Raw genomic sequence first — 24804 nt, forward strand, 5'->3', positions numbered from 1 at the left:
ATTTTGCAAATTCGACCTAGAGATGACTTAATTAAAATAATTAATCAGTTTTTTTAATGTTTCATAACTCTAAACTTAGGAAATATGATTAATTAAAGGGTATTAATTAATTCATGGTGAGAATCTTCTAGAAAAAGACATGGATCGAGTTCTAGTTAATCTTAGCCATCGATTATGTTTTAATCTTGGCCGTTGATGTCTCAACGAGAGATTATAAGAAGAAACTCGATGGGGCTTGGAGAAGACACACCAGCAGTTCGATTTCACTGATAAATCGATTTCCAGTGTAGTAGCGTTCAGTTGCCGGAGAGAGAGCTAGTGAGCTCGAAGCAGTGAGAGAGGGCAAGGGATAGTAACGTTGGAGGGAGATTTCCTAGTTCCGATGAGTGCATTGCAGAGAGGCAGTGAGTGCCACAAAGAGGCAGCACAGAGCCACGCAGAGGCAACGCAGTGCTTTAGAGGGGATTTCGTATTTTGCTAGGGAAAAGCAATATGATTCAGTGCTAGAAGCTGGAGAGAGAGTCCGGAGGCCAGGAGGATCCATCTTCTAGACAACAGTTGATCAAATAGCAAGAGGGAAAGCAGTTTCGAGTTGTGGGACGTAGTACTATGTACGCTGACACAGTGACTGCACAGAGGCAGCAGAGAGCAGCTCAACTTGAGCCAAGGTCAGTGTCAGATCGCCAGTGGGAGTGAGATTTTTATCACTAGATTTATTCTCAGTCATTTCTCTATGTGGATTGCTAGATTTGAGCATCCATACACTTTTACTCAGATTTACTACAGCATAATATTAAAACCCTCAGTCGTTGCACCGGTTTTCCCAAGTTGGGTTTTTCCGGGGACTTAGTCCAAAAATAACTGTGTATTTGTGTATGTGTGCATCTATTCTTCTAGCATTTTTATTTTTTCTGCAGTATTTATTTTTTAAAGGTTGCAGTGTATTTGTTTCAATATTTTTCGTACCACACAACAAATAATTTGTTTAAGTAAATTAACAAATAGAAGAAATAACATCAATTGCTGAAATAGGATTCGGGGTTTACCAAATTTTCACATGGTATCGAAACATAGATCATAAGCTGGAAAGCTCAGTAGTAGAAGGGAAGAGGAATTTTGAAGCTCTGTGTAGGCAACAATTCGAAACCCTCAGAGGCAACGCAATTCCTTTGGCCAGAAGGGTCAATTTTTGAGGAAAAATTTATTTCTCTAAGAGAGTCGACAGAGAATATATTTTCTAGATCAAAGATTACCAGAGGCAGAGGGAGCATCAGAATTTTCCTTGCAAAGAAGATCTTCAGCCGGGATGCAATTATTTTGCAGCAGTATTTTCCTTGCAAAGAAAATCTTCAACTGGGATACAATTATTTTGCAGCAATTTGCTGGTGCAAAATAGCGTCAGGAGGAAGGAAGAGCACACACTGAGGGAATTCTTTCCTCAGGGAACTTCTAGTCCAGAAGTTCGATTTTTCATTGCAAAGCAGCAGTTGTTGTGAGCAGATTTTCCCACTCCAACAAGGAGTGCGTAGAGCCAGTCAACAGCGGCGCAGAGGAGAAGAGTAGTTCGACTTTTTGCAAAGATGGCATCAATAGGGCTGAGAGATCAGGATCAGTTGGAGGTAGCTTCCAACTATGTGATCTAGAAGACAAATATTTCCTATCTTCTAAACGAATTTGAATTCAAAGCCTACATCGATGCAGTGGTAGCTATCCCCACGGATGCAGATTAGATGAAGACCTACAAGAAGGAGATGGCGAAAGCAAAGAGGTTGATTCTCATGGGGTTCGAGATCACGTGGTGTCTCACATAGCGAGCAAAGATACTGCCAGGAAAATGTGAGAAGCTCTTGCTACATTATACCAGGGATCTTCTGAGTAGCGGAAGATGTATCTTGAGGAGAAGCTGAGATGTACAAGGATGCAAGGGGAGTGCATAGACCCCTTCCTCACTAGGCTTCAGGATGTCCGAGACCAACGGTTTGCAATAGGGTCAGCACCCCAGCCTAAAGAATTGGTGCAATTAGCTCTAAACAGCGCTTCCAAAGACTAGCAAGTCTTCGTCTAGAGTAGTCTAGGCAAAGACAAGTTGCCTGATTGGGATCGAATGTGGGTTGATCTGCAACAGGAGGAGATGAGGTGAGATTTGGTGAAGAGCACCAGCAGCAGCAGTGGGACAAAGCAAGTGAAGGAAGAAGAGAATGTGGCCCTCGCATCAAAGGGGCAACAGGAGCAGCGCAGGAGGAAGAAGGACCTTTCCAAGGTCAAATGCTTCAGATGTGGTGAGCTTGGCCACTACAACACTCAATGTCCTCTTAGAAAGAAGAACAAAGAGGAGAAGCGGGATTAACAGACTGCATCCGCAAACATCGACAGGCTGTCCTCCAGATTGGAGGAAGAGTTTGCCATGATCACCGATATACCTCCAGGAGTGAGTGGAGGTGATTTGGAGTTGTAGCCCCAGAGAACTACAGGATGGGCAAGATTCTTGAGGAGGTCCACCTCATGAATCAATACCTTGCTACGGGAGCCCATAACACGCAGTGGCAGATGGTGCAGTCACATGCCAAAGTGACAGATGCAGTGGCTAGTAGCGGTCAGATACTGGGCAACATAGTGCAGAGTTGGCAGTAGTGCAGTTGGCACAGAGCAGAGTTAGCAGCAACACAAAGGCTTTAGTGATAGCACAGAGACTAGTAGCAGTTAGAGACTCGGGAGACAGATGCATCATACTGAACACAGTTGATTTAGTATTTTGGATGTTTTTCAATTGCAACAGCAGCAAATGGAGAGGGAGTTGCAGTGCAGATGCAGTGTTGGCAACAGTTCAGCAGGACCAGCAGCAGCACAAATGCAATGTATATCAGAGTTGCGCAATAGTTGGTGGGCAGCAGCAGCCAGACATCAGCAGCGTGACAGGAGGTGGTGCAGAGACAGGGTGTTGCTTCAGTGGGTTGCAGCATTAGAACACATTCCTCGCTAAGAGGGAGTGTTAGTTTTTGTAGCATCAAATGTGTTCTAACCACGAAATTTGGTGGAGAGGCTAGAATACATGTATTCTCCAAAACCCAGAAATCGTTTCTGGAAATTCCACCTAGAGACAACTTAATTAAAATATTTAGTCAGTTTTTTTAATGTTTCCTAAGTCTAAACATAGGAAATATGATTGATTAAAGGGTATTAATTAAGTCATGATGAGAATCTTCTAGAAAAAGATATGGATCGAATTCTAGTTAATCTTAGCCATCAATTATGTTTTAATCTTGGTCGTTGATGTCTCAACAAGAGATTATAAGAAGAAACTCGATGGGGCTTGGAGAAGACACACCAGCAGTTTGATTTCACTGGCAGATCGATTTCCAGATTAGCAACGCTAAGTTGTCGGAGAGAGAGCTAGTGAGATCCAAGCAGTGAAAGAGGGGCAAGGATGGTAAGGCTGGAGGGAGATTTCCGAGTTCTGGTGAGTGCATTGCAAAGAGGCAGTGAGTGCCACAGAGAGGCAGCGCAGAGACAACGCAGAGCTTCAGAGGGGATTCTGTATTTTGTTGGGGAGAAGCAGTGATTCAGTGTCAGAAGTCGAAGAGAGAGTCTGGAGGCCAAGAGGAGCCATCTTCCAAACATCAGTTGATCAGATAGCGAGAGGGAAAGCAGTTCCAAGTTGTGGGATGCAGTACTGCGTAGGATGATGCAGTGACTGCACAAAGACGGCAGAGAGCAGCTCAACTTGAGCCAATGTGAATATCGAATAGCCAGTGGGAGTGAGATTTCTCTCACTAGATTTATTGTCAGTCATTTCTTTGTATGGATTGCTAGATTTGAGCATCCATAGACTTGTACTCAGATTTACTACTACTTAATATTAAAACCCTCAGCGGTTGGACCGGTTTTCCTGATTGGGTATTTTCGAGGACTTAGTCCAAAAATAACTGTGTATTTGTGTGTGTGCGCATCTTCCAGCATTTTTATTTCTTCCGCAGTATTTATTTTGTGAAGGTTTCAGTGTATTTGTTTCGATATGTGTTGTAGCAAACAGCAAATAATTTGTTTAAGTAAATTAACAAATAGAAGAAATAAAATCAGTTGCTACAATAGGATTTGGGGTATACCGAATTTTAACATACAACTAGGTGGAATTTGGCTAGAAGACCAATCTAGAGTTGAAAACTAGAAGGAAATCATCCAAAGCCTTCAACCTTAACAAAAATTACTTTAAATAAAGGATTTATTGAAGTAACTACTTTTTATAAGAAAAGTGAGTTTAATCTAACGAAATGCAAAGGTTTTTGCATTAGTGAATTAGATGAATCTCAACCATTGATCTCAAGTAAGTTGAAATCTAAAGTGAGTTGAATCTCAACCATTAATCTCAACCATCAATCACTTTGGACACTAAGGTTGTGGATTCGGTCAACAACAAGCTTATAAAGGCAAGGCAAGAAGGAAGACACAGTAAACAAAAATGTGCAATTGAGTCATGAAGTACTATGACTCAAGGAGATCTCAACAAGGGTAGTAAAGGAGTTAAATCTAGAGATCAAGTCCAAAGGAGGAGATTGTAAGCAAGATAAATCTACAACAAAAGGGATTCAACCACCCAATAGGTCGTGTAGAGCGACAAAGTGCAAGTCAAGAGTACAACCACACAAGTGCTATGTAGATTTCAACAAGCAAGTTGAGACCATAGTTTTAAAAACCAAAACCGGTGACTGGACTAGTCCACCTAATACACTGGGTTTCAAAATGGAATCGGTCAAACCAAGACTGGTCAGATTTCAATAAATCGATTTTTGAAAAAATACATGAAATAATTAATTTTTAATGAAAGAAAACTATTTTTAAGATTTAAAACCATGATTCCTAACCAATAAAGACAAATATGCAAAGTTTTCTCATCTATATACCATGTAAAGATGAAGATATCAAAATGGCATCGAGTGCAATACAGATCATCGACAAAATACATAAACAACAAGGCTCTAAATGGCCTATAAAGTCCAAAAACAATGCTACAAGCTATAGGGCCATTGGCCTACTACAAGACTACAAGTCTACTAGTACATATCATGGGTCAGCATGATCATTCCTCGTCATGATCAAATTCATCACCACTACTAGACACAGGATCATCAATAGGAGCTGCATAAACATCTTCTAGATCAGAGTCTGAGGATGCCTCAACCTCAGTAGTAGCACTACCACCAATAACAATAGAAGTGGACCTAATGGAAGCACAAGTTGGTCGAGTTACACGACTAGTGTTGTCCATTGGTTGTTTGCCTTTGCTTTAATGCGGTAACTAATTCTGATTCCGATGCACTACCAAATCTGCTTCATCCCCCCCTAACACCATGTCAATATCAAAATTAGCCTCAAACTCAGGATCCTTAGTCTCCTCCACCCATTCTGATGTTGGATCAATATCGTCCAACACAATGGGATCTAGATCAAGTCTTATCTTCATCATTTGGTTGCGCCTTAGTCAAAGATTGTATTGCATGAAAACAAGATCATTTAATCGTTTTTGTTCCAACCAGTTTCTCTTCTTCGTGTGTATGTGCTCAAAAATAGACCAATTACGCTCACAACCTGAAGCACTGCAACTTTGGCTTAGGACTCTAACTGCAAACTTTTGCAATTGAGGACACTGGCCGCCAAATGACTCCCACCAATGTGTTGCAAATAAAAAGACATTAATCAGTAACTTAGTTCATTTCATTACTACTTTTTTACAAGTATTTACAGACAATTTGAATTGTAAATTTGTATACAATTAAACTTTAAAATAAAAACAAATTGGAATTACTTACTTGGTTGATCCACATCTCTTGCCATCTTTGGCAAGTTTTTGCAAAAAGTACTAGCTGCCATACTGAAAAGAGTACGTTGTTTATCTATTTCCAACTAGTCTATAGTGTCTTTTACCCACTCTACTTTGCCTATGTCCTCAAGCACGAGGCCCATGCAATGTGCAGCACATGGAGTCCAAAATATGGTCTTATATTTAGACTCAATCATCTTTCCAACAAGAACACAGTTTGAGGCATTATCTGTGATGACCTGATTTGCGCAACATTTTGCTCTCCCACTCCCTCAATAATCTCATCCAAAAGCTCAAATAGAAGAATTGCATCCTTCACCTTATGAGATGCATCAACTGATCTCACAAACATGGTTCCTTGAGGGCAAGAAACAAGGAAATTAATGATAGTGCAGTTCTTCCCATCGGTCCATCCATATGACATGACTAAACAACCTATTTTAAGCCATGACTCTTTATACTTGGCCAAATACTCATCAATGGAAGCAATCTCTTTTTGCAAAAGAGCTCCCCTCAAGTCATGCATAGTAGGGCCTTTGAAGCCCTTTCCTGTAGCTATAAAACAGTCCCACATAGCTTGGTAATAAGGTGAGCGAGCGGCATTAAATGGGATTTTTGCATCATACCACCATCTAGCAATGTATAGAAAAAGAAGATTCTTTGCATTGTTTTTTTCAATGTTCATCCAAAGTGGATCGACAACTTGGCTGGGAGGAAGTGGGATTAGTAGAGGCAGTGGTGGCAGAGGATGAGAAATAACTCTAGATGTTCGGCCTCTTTATTCCTTTAGATTGTTGGACTTGATAATAAGACCCAAGAGCAGGAGGAACATAGTGAAAGGGGTAATTAATGGAAGGGATAGAAGTGTTGGAAATACTGAGGAGGGGGGGTGAATCAGTATTTATTTTCAATTGTTACTTTTACTAGTTAAATCAATTATATTTAGAACACAAAAATGAACAATAGGAATAAATACTTTTATTAATATAATCTTTACAATAAATTAGGTAAAATATATATAGGGCTCCAACCCGTTGCCAAGCACCAACTTGGTATTTTGTGAGACTCCAACCTCTAGGGCACCAACGTTGTCTTGTCAAGGCACCAACCTTGGCTTTAGGAGCATCAACTCCAAGGACACCAATCCTTCCAATTCTGAGGCACCAACCTTGGATTTAGGAGCGCCAACTCCAAGGACACCAATCCTTCCAATTCTGAGGCACCAACCCCAAGGGGTCCGACCCTATCTTGTCAAGGCACCAACCCCAAGGGCTCTGACCCTATCTTTCAAGGCAACTACCTTGTTTGTTCGAGGCTCCAACCTTCAGGGCACCAACCCTCTAGGCTCCAACCCACTGCTATATTTTGTCTAGTTATGTTTGATAGTAATTCACTGCTCCCAAAATATTCTTCACTGAATTCTGTCAATCTACAGTTTCACTGTAGTCTACATGCTATATAATCAATGACAACCTTGTCTCATAGAAGGTGTCACCGTTGCTCTTCATTACACCCAAGCAAAATCTTCAAGTCCCATCTTGATGACAAACACACCATGGTCTTCAATAGTCTTTACACAACTTCAATGTATCTTTAATGAATTGTACTCAGCTCTACACAAACACAACTTTCTGTTTCGACCCTCTGTTCTAACTGTCGCGGTAACTGCTTCAGGAGCACGCTTCTAACTATTATTGCTGTTGTGATCTCTTACTTCCCAAAAACAAACTCACAAACGGTTCATTGCTGGTGTTGTTTACTGCTACCTTCAAACGATGACAGATGAAACTTTATTTTCCCTTCACATAATTGTTTTGTACTTGATTAATTCATCGCAGGTCCGAGCCTTTCAAAGATTAATCCAATCAACAGAATTGCTCATCCTTCGGCTTCTTTCCTGTTGGGCCTTCATCTTTCTTCCTTTCCGCTTCTCAATTTTCGGCTTCTCGAGCTTCGGCGTCCTCTATCTTTTCAAGTTCACGAGTTGTGAAATTTTTAATTTTTCTATATGCCCGATGCCTGATCGATGCCTTTATTGAAACGTTTTAACTTGACTTATACAAGTTTTCACCAATGACCAAAGAGGCTATAACCATATTATAGTAGAAGTCTGTCGATCCCCACATGCCACATCACCACTAATTGCAATCGCAACTTTCGGAGGTCTCTTGCTACACAATATATCGAAGAGGCCCCTTTTAATATTTATTCAAGGCCCACATGAAGGTCCCACATGCTATGTTATTAATCGCAAACGCAATTCGTGAAAGTCCCGCAATCGCAAATTTTGGAGGTCTCTTACATGCTCATAACATAGTTGATTGCCCTATTGCCAACGGAGCGGATGCGATATAATATTTAAACTATCTTTAACAAATCCGTCAGGTCCACAACCTTTATCGCAATCAGCGGTCCGTCGGGTCTATCGCAATCGACAGTTCGGGGTCCATGCCCTTATCGCAATTGGCGGTTTGGCCGTGTCAACTCTTAAGATTTGTGATATGACTCTCGATGAGGCAGAGGCGATATAACATAATGGTGTATTGTAATGGTCCGATGGGTCCGCAATACACATATCGCAATCAGCGGAATTGGGGTGGTGATGCATAATAAACTTTTATGGTTTGCAATTTGCGACAGATGCGATATTTCTTTAAAGCTTGTTCTATTTGAACAGCTGGGTCCGCAGCTCAAATTGCAATCGCATATTTCAATGTGACACATAATAAAGTGATAAAGTCGTTGATAAACCGCCGATATGTTAACTCCGATGCGCTGTGGACTTTTGTTAAAGGGATTCCACGATTTGTTTCTTAGATTGGGTTCTTAGCTCCTCCGATAACACTATTTATGCTCCTTCGTCGATGTGTTCCTCTTTGCTTCTCAATGGCTTCTCCTCTTTGGCTTCTTGCTCCTGTTGCTTCATGGATCTGCTCTGCTTGGCTTCACATCATTATTTAGTATCCAAAATATTGCCATATTGACATCAATGACAATCTAGATCAACAATCTCCCCCTTTGTCATTGGTGGCAATATTCTTCTTCTCTCCCCCTTTGACATCAATGGCAAAGGAGTGCACAAGGACTCCCCCTGTCGAACTGCTCCCCCTGTCAAACTACTTATGTTCCTTATGAACAGTAGATCTTTATGGGTATGTTACTCCCCCTGTCATGGTGCTCTTCTTTTTACTCAAGATAGAAGGATTGTTGCCTCATCATCAGCTAGCACATTATCCCCTCTTCATGTCTCAGAACTTCTTCATCATGGCTTCAACAATGCTTAAAGATGCTCCACTTCAATGCTTCAAAACAGACTCCAAATAGTCATACACCAAATGTCCAAGTCCAAGTTTTTACGCTTCTACACCGTATTTTGTTGTCTCCACAGTCAGAATTAAGAGGCCTTCACAGTCCAAATCAAGAGAAAATGCCACTAAAATTGTCATTCTCCCTATCTTTCTTCAAATCAGGACTCCTTTGTGTCTTTGTGCTTCTCCTTAATCTGTGACTGTCTTTTAAATTCTTTCTACTGGTTGACAATTATTTGCAATGCTTCAATTATGTTAGATGTTGCCAATTGCTCTTGCTTCAAGCTTCATTCCCAGATGTATCTGTTTGTTTGAAGGTTGCCTATATTATTGTCTCACATCATATCCCTGAGTCGAGACATTCAACTTTTGTAATACCAACAACATAGTTCTTTGCCCTATTTCTCTAGCATTAGATGGCCTTCTCTCCTACTCCAATTTCTGCTTAATGATCAAGTGGAAAATAGCTTCAACATTAGTCAAAGTATGGTTAAAAGATCATGTTCTTCAATGTAGTGCTCCTGAGAAATGATCTTTATCAAAGAATGATTGTTTTTTTTTAACCATGTGGTGAATCGGTAACTGACAGTCCTAATCTAAGGGAGACCCAGGATCAATCCTCATAGCTGCCACTATAATGCCAAGAGTACATCCAACTACTTGCAAGTCGATATACTAAGATCCTATGATTTTAGCAAAGCAAGACTCTCATGCCGCCAAGGCAAGGGTGGGGAATCTGCTCTCGAGCCGCCACCACAGCAGGTCATGTACTCAATGAGAATTGAACCATGCTCTCTTGAGCTTCGCCCAAGAAGACTTACCATTAAACCACACATCACTATACTATCAAAGAATGATTGTTAATATAGCTCATCAAGGATTTCATAAGGACCCTTTCACGGATAGCTTTTGCAATAATGATCAAGAATCACAAGCTCCCTCTAACCATATGCATGGTCTCTTTTTCGCCGAATCCCGTCATCAAACACTCGGTATATCAAGGATATCTTCATCAAGTCAACAACATGTGTTGTTGGCTGGAGAGTTCAGGGGATTTTTGGATTGTATTTGCTTTCTTCTCCATACTTGTGTAATTCTCTTCTCTGGCATGGTTCTAGCTTGTGTAGGATCCCAAGTTAAGTTACAATCACATGCCATATGACCAATGTTATGACACTTGAAGCATTCTATGTTGTTCATGAATAAGAATTCATTATTTCTTCTTGCAGAATTGCTTCTCAGAGATTGTGGGGGACCATAATGTCTATCTTTGTGGTATGCCCTACAATCTTTTGCCATGTGTCCAAAGTTTGTACAAGAATAACAATAACCAAGAAATATACTTTGGTACCTGGGAGAAGAAGGTTTCCTTGATGTACTTCTAAAGTCTTTCTGCCTTGAGATCCTTTGATTATAACCATTGCTTCTTGCATCCTTGACATCATCTACATTTCTTCTTGGAATAGGATTTTCTTCATTGTTGCCTTGACTCTTATCCTTGCCTTTGCTAGAACTGGGAGCATCAACATTTCTTTTTGGCTTCCTCACATCCTTGTTGTTTGAAGCATTATCATTCTTGCTCGAGGATTCTCCTTCATAGCCAAGACCTAATTTATCAAATGGGGGTCTTTGTTCACTGAGCATGTCATCCAAGGCTTGAGAGCTCTTCAAAAATTTGTCCATCCCTTCAACCTTTTTCCTGAGGGAGACAATCTCTTCTTCCAATCTTTCGCAATCATTATTCTTCTTAGCAAGTTGTTTCTCAAACTCTTCCTTGATACGTATTGCTTCATTTGCTTCTATTTTAAGGGAGATGATATATGATTTCATTCTGAAGATTTCTTCATTTTCCTTAGCTAGACTACTCTCCATTTCTTCCATGATCCTTGTAGCTTTACATGTTTCGGCCTTGAGAAGGTTGAGGTCGAATTTTAGTTTGAATATTTCTTCATCCTTTGCTTTTAGTTGGCATATCATGGTGTTTTTCTCCTTTTCTACTTCATCAACCTGTCCTTCTATGATTACCAATGCTTCCATTGTCTTCTCAGTTCCTTGTGCTTGTTTCCTTGCTTCTTCTAGTTGTGATCTAAGGGAGGAGACCTCTTCCTTGTATTGACCAATCTCTGCTTCAAGTTTGTTCAAGCTCTTGTGCCTTTGTTCAAGGTGGCTTGACAAGTTATCTTCTCGTTTCTTTGCCTTATCCAATTGATTTGTCATGCATATGACTTCTTCATGATGCTTTCTTTTACTTTGATGAAATTCCTTCTTAAGCTTGGCAAGCTCTTCATCCCTTTCTTGTACTTGAAGCTTGACAAGGTCAACTTTCTTCCTTGTTTGGTCTTGGTCACTAGCTAGTGCTTTCTTATTAAGTTCCTTGTTTTCCTTTTTCAAACTGATAATCTCTTCCATGGCAACCATAAGTTTAGTGAGGAGATCTTCTTCAAAATCTTTTTCATTCTCTTCATCTTCTAGGTCTTCTTTAGCCTTGATGTCATCATTCTCATTTTCAGCTTCTATGATGGGTTCTGGATTTCCTTCTTGGTTTCCATCATCTTCTTGACTAGTGGTCATGGTCAATGCTCCTTTTGAGTGAAGGTCATGAAGTTTGTCCCATATACCCTTTGCTGACGAACATTTTCCTAAATTTTTCTTTATAGAAACCGGTAGCCCATTCAAGATTGCCTTCATTGCTTTTGCATTGTACTCCTTGGATTCTCCATCCATCATGCTATCAACAATCACTGATTTCCAGATTTCAATGCCTTGAGTCTTTAAGAAATTCCTCATTCTTGCTTCCCATATATCAAAGTTTCCATTGAACCATGGAGCCTTTACAAATTGATTGATTTCAACTTCGATGGTTGAGGGAGACACATCTTTAGGAGGATTGGAGACTTTCTTCCCTAGCTTTTCCATTTGTGTTCTAATTGATCAACCTTCAAGCTGTTAGATTTTCTGTGAATGTACTGGCTCTGATACCAAATGTTGGAAACACTGAGAGGGGGATGAATCAATATTTCTTTTCAATTTTTACTTTTACAGGTTAAATCAATTATATTTAGAACACAAAAATGAACAATAGGAATAAGTACTTTTATTAATATAATCTTTGCAATAAATCAGGTACAATATATATATAGGGCTCCAACCCATTGCCAAGCACCAACTTGGTCTTTTGTGAGGCTCCAACCTCTAGGGCACCAACCCTGTCTTGTCAAGGCACCAACCTTGGATTTAGGAGCACCAACTCCATGGACACCAATCCTTCCAATTTTGAGGCACCAACCCTATCTTGTCAAGGCACCAACCCCAAGGGATCCGACCCTATCTTGTCAAGGCACCAACCTTGGATTTAGGAGCACCAACTCCAAGGACACCAATCCTTCCAATTCTGAGGCACCAACCCCAAGGGCTCCGACCCTATCTTTCAAGGCACCTACCTTGTTTGTTCGAGGCTCCAACCCACTGCTATATTTTGTCTAGATATGTTTGATAGTAATTCTCTACTCCCAAAATATTCTTCACTGAATTCTGTCAATCTACAGTTTCACTGTAGTCTACATGCTATATAAACAAGGACAACCTTGTCTCATAGAAGGTGTCACTGTTGCTCTTGATTACACCCAAGCAAAATCTTAGAGTCGCATCATGATGACTAACACACCATGGTCTTCAATAGTCTTTACACAACTTCAATGTATCTTCAATGAACTGTACTAAACTCTACACACACACAACTTTCTGTTTCAACCCTATGTTCTAACTGTCGCGATAACTGCTTCAGGAGTACGCTTCTCACTATTCTTGCTGTCGCGATCTCTTACTTCCCAGAAACAAACTCACAAATGCTTCAATGCTAGTGTTGTCTACTACTCCCTTCAAACGATGACAGATGAAACTTTATTTTCCCTTCACAGAATTGTTCTGTACTTGATTAATTCATCACAGGTCCGAGCCTTTCAAAGATTAACCCAATCAACAAAATTGCTCGTCCTTCGGCTTCTTTCCTGCTGGACCTTCGGCTTTCTTCCTTTTGGCTTCTCGACCTTCGGCTTCCTCTATCTTTTCAAGTTCACGAGTTGTGAACTTTTTAATTCTTCTATATGCCCGATACCTAATCGATGCCTTTAGTGAAACGTTTTAACTTGTACTTATACGAGTTTCACCAATGACTTGAGAGACACGTCTATTGGAGGGAGGCCGACTTGTTTATTTACGGAGAGACTAGAGAGGCTATAACCATATTATAATAGAAGTCTAGCAGTCCCCACATGCCATGTCACTGCTAATCACAATCGCAACTTTCGGAGGTCTCTTGCTACACAATATATCGGAGAGGCCCTTTTTAATATTTATCCAAGGCCCACATGGAGGTCCCACATGCTATGTTATTAATCGCAATCGCAATCTTCCGAAATCCCACAATCGCAATTCGTGAAAGTCCTGCAATCGCAAATTTTGGAGGTCTCTTACATGCTCATAACATAGCCAATTGCCCTATTGCTGACGGAGCAGATGCGATATAATATTTAAACAATCTTTAACAAATTCGTCGAGTCCACAACCTTTATCGCAATCGGCAATTCGTCAGGTCTATCGCAATCGGCGGTTTGAGGTCCACGCCCTTATCGCAATCGGCGGTTTGGCCATGTAAACTCTTAAGATTTGTGATACGACTCCCGACGAGGTGAACGCGATATAGCATAATGGTGTATTGTAATGGTCCAATGGATCCGCAATACACATATCGCAATCGGCAGATTTGGGGTGGTGATACATAATAAACTTTTATGGTTTGCGATTTGCGACGAATGCGATATTTCTTTAAAGCTTGTTCTATTTGAACAATCGTGTCTGTAACTCAAATTGCAATTGCAGATTTTCAATGTGACACATAATAAAGTGATAAAGCCGTTGATAAATCGCTGATATGTTAACTCCGATGCGCTGTGGAATTTTGTTAAAGGGATTCCACGATTTGTTTCTTAAATTAGGTTCTTAGCTCCTCCGATAACATTGTTTATACTCCTCTGCCGATGTGTTCCTCTTTGCTTCTCGATGGCTTCTCCTCTTTGGCTTCTTGCTCCTGTTGCTTCACAGATCTGCTCTGCTTGGCTTCACATCATTATTTAGTATTCAGAATATTGCCATTTTGACATCAATGACAATCTAGATCAACAAGAATAGGAGTTTTGAATCTCAAAATCATCATATCCACTCTCTTTCATGGCTTGTAAAGTTTCCTTCTTCCTTGCAATTTCTCCTTGGATAGCCTTCTCCCTAGCATTATTCTCCTCACCTATCACTTCCTTTGGTGCATCACATGGCTTTACTTGGCCTCTTATCCCAGCCAAGTGTTGTTTCAACCTTAGAATACCCCCACCTCCAATAGATTTATTAAAAATTTGCATATCATTTTTCCATCAATCACGTCACAATGAGCCCATGCATTGTCCTTGGACTTTGGAGGCATGGTGGCTAGAAATATTTGAAATTTGCAAAGAAAAATGCGATTAAAAAAAATTGCAGCTAAGAAAAATGGAAAACCTAAGATAGAATTGGGAAACAAATGGACACATTTAGCCTACAAAATTTGATAGCAAAGAACTAGAGATTTGATAACAATGTAGCATAGAACACATAAAAAAATTAAATACATGGACAACAGTGAAATATGGATTTTTTCAAGTGAAAATCCTTACCTAGAAATGCAAACTAGCTTCCTTAGCCTCCTCTTGAAGATGCCAAGTCTACTAACAACTCCAAACTATCTCCAAAATAGCTCCAAGTCCAACTCCAAGCATCCAAGATGACTACTCCAGCAAAGACTCAACACTCTCAAAGCTCCCAATGAAACTCGCAAAAACTCCAAATGAGATGTGTGAGACAAATGAGAGGGGAGACATCCTTTTATTGGCTTGGAGGGAGTGTTTTTATAGGAAAACAACCATTAGTTTCCCTCCAAACCACCTTGGAAGCCGCAAAACAACCTTGTGGTGGATCCACGGCCGACATGGCAATGAACCAATCGGTTTACTAGTTACGTCATAAACCGGCTGGTTAGGCCCAATTTTTGTGGAAAAAAGGAGAAATCGCCCCATAAACTCTGTTATTTGCCCGGTTCGGCTGGGTTTGCTAGTGACCGGTCGGTTTGACTGGTTTCCGGTTCGGACCAGCCAGTTTTTAAAACTATGGTTGAGAGTACAACCACACAAGTGCTGCATAGCGTTCGTGAAACAAGCCAAGAGTATGCACAGGTGCTACACAAGATTCGTACAGCTGGCCGAGACTATAGTTGTACAGCGTGGCCATACATCCACAAAAGTGTTGCACAAGGTTCACGTAGCAGGCTAAAGAATGTAGTCGTACAGTGCGGTCGTACAGTTGTATAGGTGCTACATAGGGTTTCTGCAATAAACCGATAAAATAACAAGTCCAGAGGTTTGATCCAAAGAATTCTGGTGGGTTGTTGAGGCCATACAGGTGCCCAGTAAAAAATATAATTTTGTAGTAGCTCGCATTTATTTTCTGTGAGCCATTTTCCTAGGAAAGGAGTCCTTGTACATTATGATATTATTTGAATGAACAGCCTCTATCTCCTTGGCCATAGTGCTTCTTTGCCTCCTGCATAGCCCTGTCACGATCCTCATCTCGCTCCTCTATCACGCTAGTCTCCAACTCATATGCCTCTGAGTTGGTGTGCGTTTGGTGCCGTGGCCTGTGTCAGGTGTTGCTATTGTGGCTGGTCAACCAACCTAGTCGTTGTCGATTTCCCTGGAGGCTAGTGAGCTCAAGCCTATTAGTCGCCCAATTCTTTTTTTTCTTTTAAAAAAAATGTGCCAAACAAAAGATATATTTGGCCCAAATTAGAAAAGCAAAAAAACGAACAAAAAAACGAAAATCACCGCCCTAAAAAAATCATGATTCATGTGAACCTAGCCAAAACTGGCTTCAGCGATCCGATACAAACCCGGTACATGTAAGTTGTAATTTCGAGATCGATTCAGAGTTGGTGCTCTGATACCATGTTAGAATTTCACAAACCCAGCACCCAGTATTTAATTCCCAACAATTATTAACTGAACAAATACACAATGAAGAGGATTCCTAACACAAAAATTAAGCAGAAGCAAAATTCCTTTTGAATCACATAAACATAAACATATTTTCTCCCAAATAAATCAATGCTTTATTAATTAAAAATTAAAATTGAAACTTACTTGGGCTCCCGTCCTAGGATAATGGCCTAACTGAGGAAAAATAGCTTACAAAAAAAAATATGGATCTAATCTAGCAAATCTGCTCTCTCTTGCAGATCTAGATCTCCAGCCCCTCTGCACTCTCTAAACCCAGCACACGCTCATGAGATGTCGCTCTCAAACTTGCACTATTGTTGTGTGTCTTCTCCTCACCTTAGCCTTGCTTTTATAACTTTACATTGAGCCAAAACCCTAATCCTAACCCTAACCCTAATGATTGACAATCAAGATTAGATCTCCCCTCACTTGAAATCAACGGCTAAGATTAAAACTTAATCACAAAAGTAAATAATTTACTTTATCTAAGTTTTGTTTTAGCTCGATAAGCCAACATATTAATATGTGTTTTTCCTAAGTTAAACTTAGGCTAAGTTACATTAGCAACTTGCTCAACCTAGAGCAAGTTTTCTAAGGTGATATGTGGGCGACTTTTGCATGCCTAGACATAAAGCCTGTGCAAAAGTACCTGCCTGAGCTACAAACTTCAACAAGAAGTATTTGGTGTGCATGTGTGAAATTGGTTTCATTTGTTTCCACTAGTTATTTATTTCAGTTAAAAATCCCAGTGTGCATTTTATTCTGTGAGCTGTATTATATATCAGCAGCATGGAAATCACAAGGAAATAAGTTGTCAAGTTCTGGAGTTAGGAAAAATTAACATCTTACACTTTCAAGCCAGGGGGCTAAGTACGAAGATGATTTTCCTCTAGGGGATACGTGGGATGCTAGTTCTCACTTCTTGGAAATATTGGCACTCAGTTGCTCACAAGTTTGCATTATCTTCTGCAGATCAACCCAAATTTTGGAGATAATTGAGCTCATCCCACATGAAGATCTTTACAAGATAAATATTGATATGATAGGTCCATTATGGCAGAATTTGGAGTAGAGTTACAAAGAATCTTTGACTCTATGAATCTCGTGGATTTTACTCCATTTTGCTTCAAAGACATGCATTAGGTCCAATTTTTAATGCTTGGTGGGTTTCAGGCTTCAGCAAATGCCAAGAACTACTGGATATGGAGATTGTATGTGTTTGGTCAATAAGGGCTACCTATAAACTTCAGGTATTTGTTTGGTTGGTGATATATTAGGATCTCCCCTCTAAAACTCATTTGGCCAAGAGTGGCCTTTCTAACGGTGTCTACCTCTTGTCCAAGAAACAGTGAAGCATATTTTATGGGACTGTCCTTTTGTGAGGTCTTGCTGGCCACAGCTGCAATATCACTTGGCAAACATTCTTCAGGGACATTTTCAAAGGAGGGCAGTTTTGTTGGAAGATTCCAGATCTGTGATTAGGTATTCTCTCTGGCTGGTATTCCACATTGTTTGAGAGTTTCTGCATTGTTTGTTCTCTGGAAACTCTGCTGCAAATATGTATTTGAAAATGAGGTCAGTTCTTCAGTTGCTTTTTGTCAGGTATGGAAAGATGAAGTACATATGCAACTGCTGGAAAAAGGATCATTGCTGATTAGAGATGCCAAATTTTTAGACCATCCCTCTTATTCTGATTTTATGGCTGCTTTAGTTGAATTAAGGAATAGGATATAAATTTCATTGTATATATCCTAAGTCACCTGACACGGGGATTCCAAACACGTAGGATTCGATATTCGTGGTGTCGGATTCGGACACGCGGACCCCCCGGAACAGGACATGTTAGGACACGTTATATATTATTTTATTGAAATATATATATATATATTAAAAATTAGATATTATCATATTTCTTACACAAATTTTAATTAATGATACAAATTTATTGATTTCAAACATAGATCTTCATCTATAGCTATTAGCATGCATAGTACATACAAAATTCAAATACATGTCAATCTATTATCTATTTCTTATGCTTGGCCCTCTTGCCACCACGAGAAATGTCTAATTTTTTAGTCTTGTTAGAAAATCAGGATCTTTATCGTTAATATCACCCTCTAAGCATTAATATCCAGAGGTATCTTTGTCATTACCTTTTGTATCTGTATAGGGATCTTTGTCATTAATATCACCCTTTAAGCAATAACATAAGATAGAACAAGCATAACATGTCAAGTCAAGATTTTGTTTGAATGATGCGTACATTTTTAGGAGGGTCATGATACAGGAGTTCAACAACCAATGTCACTAACATCAAGGTACATAGAAGGATTGGTGCTCTTGATTAAATACGAGTTCCATACCCTAATATATGACAAAATTCAATGGAAACATTGCAATCCCCCAATCCTAAAATCCTGAAAAACTGATAAGTCTGCTGGATTTTGAATGAAATCTAAAATTCTACTTTCTCCATATGAAATCCAATGAGGCTGGAACCACTCTCAAACACCCTGAGTCATTTCATGGTAATGTTAAAAATTTAAGTAAAAGGATGAAAATGAAAATTAAGGAGAATGTCAAATCTTCATTTTCATCCTTTTACTTTAAGAATTGAACATTACCATGAACAGGACAAGTTTCCCAAAATCGCGACACGCTTTTGAAAATTGTGACACGACCTCGGATTTGACGTGTCGGAAAAGGACACGACGTGTCATATGGTTTGGACACGAATCCGGACCGAATCGTGTCGGATTCGCTAGATTCGGGATTCGTAGGGGGTTTAGGACGAATCCAGTGACTTAGTATATATCCTGTTTTCATTTTTCCTTTTGTTGCTAATGTAATTTTCTGTATATATAATATTTTTACAAAAAAATGGTTAAAATTAGGATAACACCAAAGCAATTCAACCAGGAATCATATGATTGCTACTTGAAACTTACCATCAAGGTCAGGTTGGGCTTGAATGTTTGCAATGCCTTGGTCATAAATTTGTTCAAACTCAGGATAATAATCATGGCCTTCTCCAGTTTGATAGTGTACAGAAGTGAGATGTGGGATCCCTGTGGACTCATGCCAAGCACCTTCATATCTAGCATGGTCAACGGAGTTGAAGCCATGCAAAAACTCTGAACCCTGCAAAAAAGGAGCAATACATATCCAGGACATTCTTGAAAACCAGGTATAATACAAACTCAATCAGAAATGCAACAAAGTGAAAACACATACCTGAATATTCGACCGTTGAAAGTCATCCTGTTCATATTCTGATCCTGGAAGGGAAGTCAAACGTCCATTGGTTCTAATTTCTGAAATACCACTTGGTCCTGATCCAGCTAATGTGGGAAGCTCATTTAATCTTTCCTATAAAGAGCAAAATAATTGTGCATTCAGCAAAACAACTAACAAAACTTATATAGCATTCAAATCCTAAATGTAAGAATGACAGCAGTAAAACCGATGTTATCAGAACCCGGCCAGAACTGGTTGAACTGGACAGTCCGGCCATTTTCAGGCTCAGACAGGTCCAACCAGTGGCACAGAACTGGAAAAGGCTGGTTCTGTACCGAACCGGCCGTTTTTCATGGAACCAGCCGGTTCCATGCAATGCGACTAAGGACCCTTGGAAGGCAATGATTTTGATGATATGTGGGTACTTTTTTGTAGCATGATTTTTTCTTTTAAACTCTAAAGGCCATCCAAAGCCTCTTTGTTGATGTATTTTTGGTTCAGAGATGGATTGCTCTAAATGCTATTTTGGTTATATGCACCCTTGCTATATATATGAGGAACATTGCATAATTTTGTACAATGGTTTGGATATATATATATATATATATGTATTGTTCAAAATATGTATATTTATGTATTTTTTGGTGAACTAGTTATTCTCTGGTTCCAATCCAGTTAACAGTTTTGGGGTCCATCGTTTCAATGACTAGTACAGTTCTGATAAAATTGAGTAAAACTAGATTCCATTTTGTGCCAAGCTAAAGTAAATATATAAATGTGCACATACAGATGAAACCGAGCTGTTGCAAACAAATATAGGGGACATAACCATAGAATCATAAGTTAGATATAAAATTGGCTGCTTCCAACTAAAAAGACCATAAAGGAAAAACGCAAAATATCTCCTTTAGATATAGACCAAGCAAGTTATGTAAAATAGCAAAGAAATCATATATAAACCAAGCTGGATTTTCCAAGTTGACTTGCACAATAGAAAACTTGCTTGAGCTATCTCACACTTTCATGCACATTTTAGCAGGTCTTTACTGATGATCTCGCTTACCACTAGACCATAGTTTAGATATATAATTGACAACATTACAACTAAAAAGATTATAAAAGGAAACACACAAAATATCTCCTTAGATATAGACCAAGCAAGTTATGTAAAATAGCAAAAAAATCATGTACAAAACAAGCTGAATTTTCCAAATTGTCTTGGATACTAGAAAACAAAGGAGAAATCTTACTTGAGCTATCTCAGGCTTTCATGTACATTTCAGCAGGTTTTAACTTTTTACTAATGATCTCGCTAACCAGTAGACTCCATGGCACTACTGCAGATGGTTCTTGGCAGCTTGCTGTAATATTAAAGATGAACTTCCATCGAACTTTCAGCCGATTTTTTCAGCAATTTTTTTATTTTCAAAAAATCGCGATCTGATCTGAAAAATTCGTGGCAGGTGAAAACAGCGACTTACAAATGCAATTTTGTGGTTTTTTTCTCATTTTTTCAAAGAGAGAGCAATAGTGAGAGCTAAGAAGGAGGAGAAGTCATCTACAAGGGCAAGAGAGAGAAAAGTGAAAGAGTTTAGCATCCCAAGCAAGAAAAATTCAAGTTTGAACCAAGTTTTTTCAGAAAAGCATGGTTTTTAGGTATGGGCATCAAAATTGGCATTTTTTTTTGGTTTTTTCTTGTTTTTCCTTGGGTTTCTATTACCCATTTATTTTCAATGATTTTTTATTGGATTTGATTGTGTTTTTTTTTTTCATTTTTGTTGCATATAGTGGAGAGGGTTTATTTTGATCAAAAATGCAAAAACTTGATTGTTAGATTTATTAGATTAATTTATTCTTGTGCCCTAGTTTTTTTCCATCATTTTTGCTTGGGTTTGAATGTGTATTTTTTACATGATTGTTGCATTGAGTTGAAGTTTTTTTGTCAAAAATTCGATATGTTGTCTGTAAATTTTATTTTTATTTTTTTAACGTGCAATTCTTCTTGTGCCCTAGGTTCAACTTCAAACTTCATCTTACATTAAATCTCAAGAGTTCAACAAAGTTACAAACATGCTAAGGGAATTGGACCCTCTTTGGGAATTTGGTGAACCTGATGGAGGGTTTGACAGATCAAACTTGACTTGCAAGTTATGTGGGCATCATATGACAGGGAGGTATACAGATTGAAATATCACCTTGCACAAATTCCTGGACATAAGATAGGACCTTGCACAAATACAAATCCAGAAATCATCCGAAGAGCCCTCAGATCATTGGAAGAAATAGAGCAAACCAAATTGTCCAAGTCAACTCTAAAGAGTCAACTAGCAAGGAGTAGAGTGTCAGGATTGGGAGGTGAACATGAGAGTGGTACTGGTTCTACTTCAGCATAAATATTACAACCAACCATGTAGTTGTCTCATCATTTTTTGTTCCTAGAACAACACCTGGTTCACAACCATTTATCTCTTCAATTATTAAGAAAAGGGAGAAAGAAGAAGCTGACAAGTTGTTGGGCAAGTTTCTTTTTTGTAATGATATTCCTTTCAGCGTTGCAAAGAACAATCCATTTTTCCAGCCAGCGGTTGATGTTATCACTGTTGTTGGCCCGGGGTACAAAGTCCCTTCTTATGATGACTTTAGAGGGCGCATTCTTCAAAATGAAAAGATTGACTACATCAAGAGATTGGAAGAGTTTAGGGCATCATGGGCACACACAGGATGCACTGTGATGTCAGATGGTTGGACCAATCGAAAGGGTAGAAGCCTTATAAACTTCTTGGTTAATTGTCTCAAGGGGACAATGTTTATGAAATATGTTGATACATCTGCACATATCAAAGATGCAAGGTTATTATGTAATTTGTTAGATGTGTTTATTATGGAGGTGGGTCCAGAACATGTTGTCCAAGTCATAACGGACAATACTACAAATTAAGTTGTTGCTGGCAAGATGCTTATGGAGAGGCATCCTACCTTATTTTGGACACCTTGTGATGAACACTGCATTGATTTGATGTTGGAGGACATAGGAAAAATTCATTTTGTCAAAGATATTGTTGAGTCATCAAAAAGCATTACAAAATTTATATATAATCATGCATTTGTACTTCATTTAATGAGAACATTCACCAACAACAAGGAGTTGGTATGCCCTGCCATTACACGGTTTGCCACCAATTTCATATCTCTTCAATCCCTCTTGAATTTTATGTGGGATGTGAAGAGTATGTTTCTTTCAGATGAATGGCGTGCTTTGGCATTTAGCCGCAAACTAGAGGGAGAAGCCATATGCAAATTAGTTTCATACCAGGAAAGCTTCTAGACGGGAGTGCAAGAGGTGTGGAACATTATTGAACCCTATGGTAAAGGTTCTTCGATTAGTTGCTGGAAACAAGCCCGCAATGGGCTACTTGTATGAGGCCATGGATAGGGCCAAAGAATCCATTCGGACCTACTATGATGATAAGGGGGATGAAGGGTTTCAGAAACAACAACTCCTATGGGAAGTGATTGATGAGCGATGACGATACACTCTCATTCATGCTGCAAGGATCTACCTGAACCCCGCATTTGCTTACTCCTATGATTTCTTATTTGATGTTGAGGTCATGGATGGATTCTTCACTTGCGCTCAGACGATGGTACCATCTCCAGCAGAACGTACAGAAATCTCCAAAGAAATGGAGATATACAAGATGGCAGTTGGCACATTTAGGTTTGACATCGTTGTGGTTGATAGGAAGATTAAAATGCCAGATATGTTTTATTAGTTTGTTTCAAATTTCATTCTCTTCAAGTTCATAACTTCATACTTTGCTTCAACTTTCAAATTTCATTTTTTTCTTATGTTTATCTTATTTGTTGTAGATGCATGGTGGAGAAGCTATGGTGGCAGAGTACCCAATCTCTGAAGGCTTTCCATTTGAGTGCTCAGCCAAACATGTAGCTCCTCAAGATGCGAGCGCAACTGGAGTGTATTTGAAAAAATACACACCAAGAAGTGCAACAGGTTAAAACTTAAAATATTCCAAATTTCCAATTAATTTTTTGAATTCATTAAATAATATTTTTTATAATTATTATTTTATTATTTATAATTTATTAATTTATGACCCTTGTACAGGTTGGAGTCCCAACGACTTAATGACATGGTCTACGTCTACTACAATCTTCGATTGTGGGTGAGGCAACTTGAGAGGACACCTGATGTGGAGGCCATCTCATTGGATGGGATTGACACCACTGATGCATGGAGGGTTGAGGTCGAGAGGCCTCTCATGGAGTCAGTCGCTGATTGGTTAGAGCAGGAGGTAGTGGAGGGGGTAGAGGAGGAGGAGGAGGAGGAGGAATAGGAGGAGGAGGTGACACCACCTACCCAGACTACCCCTGTCACTAGTAGAGGGCGTGGTCTACCTCCTACAGCGCCTAGTCTTCAGTTTCTAAAGCACAGCAGAGTCCACTACTAACTCCACCACCATCTACATCTAGAGGGAAAGCTATTGCATTTTCTCGCAAGAGGGGCAAAGGAAATCAGTAGTATTAGTTATTTGGTTCATTTCATTGTATATGACATTATAACTCATGATATGAGATACATTATTATATTTTTTGTTGATATTTTGAGGCTGAGTTGGGACTTAGGACTTAGCATTCGGGACATGATTCACTGTTATGTGTGATGTAGCACTAGAAATGATATTACACATCTTTTAATATTAGTTCGTTTATCATATTTATGTGTCAATGCATTTATTTTATGTTGTAGATGCTTTAGATATTAAAAATTTGAAAAAAAATGAATATTTCTGTATTTGTCGATTTTTTCCGCTTTCGGACCCTCGCCAATATAATCCCGATCGCGATGTTCGCAACACTGATATTTTCCAATCCTGGGTTAAATTACCATTTTGGTGTCTTTGTTACCAAATGACCTGTATCACGTAATGTCTTTAGTGGAAGTCTAAATATCTATCATATAGGGTACCTCAATTTCAAATCATTTGGGGAACATGGTCATAGATAACATGAGGATGTCAAAAAAGAATGTGGCATGTTGGGACGTTACGCCAATAACCAAGTTGTATTCACAAGGCATTCCAATGTCCACAACCCTGTTACCAGAATGCCACCTGAGGATGTTGTTTCTGGCTAAAAACCATGCATAACGGGAATGGCACCACAAAAACCATTACTCAAGGAAAGGTCAATATTTCTGCTTGCTATTTATCATTTGATTTTGGTCTGCAAGAAACAGCCAGCAGAAATAAGCCAAAGAAAAGTGAAAAAAACAGACTTGGAAAAAAAAGGCTACCACTTTAAAAGCAAAAACCCTAAACCCTAAAAGGAATGAAAAGTTTATTTG

At 39.2% G+C, this 24804-nt stretch overlaps 1 protein-coding gene across 1 annotated transcript in view; it reads right to left on the reverse strand.

The window, feature by feature from the left end:
- PEX5 (peroxin 5) overlaps positions 1 to 24804 on the reverse strand; it is a 442866-nt gene that overhangs the window by 392811 nt on the left and 25251 nt on the right. Inside the window, exons 2-3 of the mRNA XM_089444941.1 lie at positions 19437 to 19571; positions 19151 to 19343 (exon numbers count right to left, since the gene is read on the reverse strand). Of these exons, the coding sequence (XP_089301067.1) occupies positions 19151 to 19343; positions 19437 to 19571 (328 nt within the window). The remainder of the gene's footprint in view (positions 1 to 19150; positions 19344 to 19436; positions 19572 to 24804) is intronic.

The sequence above is a fragment of the Pinus tabuliformis genome, chromosome 9 (assembly GCF_031772625.1).
Source record: "Pinus tabuliformis cultivar Carrire ecotype Pingquan chromosome 9, CPIR1, whole genome shotgun sequence".
In the NCBI taxonomy this organism is placed as follows: domain Eukaryota; kingdom Viridiplantae; phylum Streptophyta; class Pinopsida; order Pinales; family Pinaceae; genus Pinus; species Pinus tabuliformis.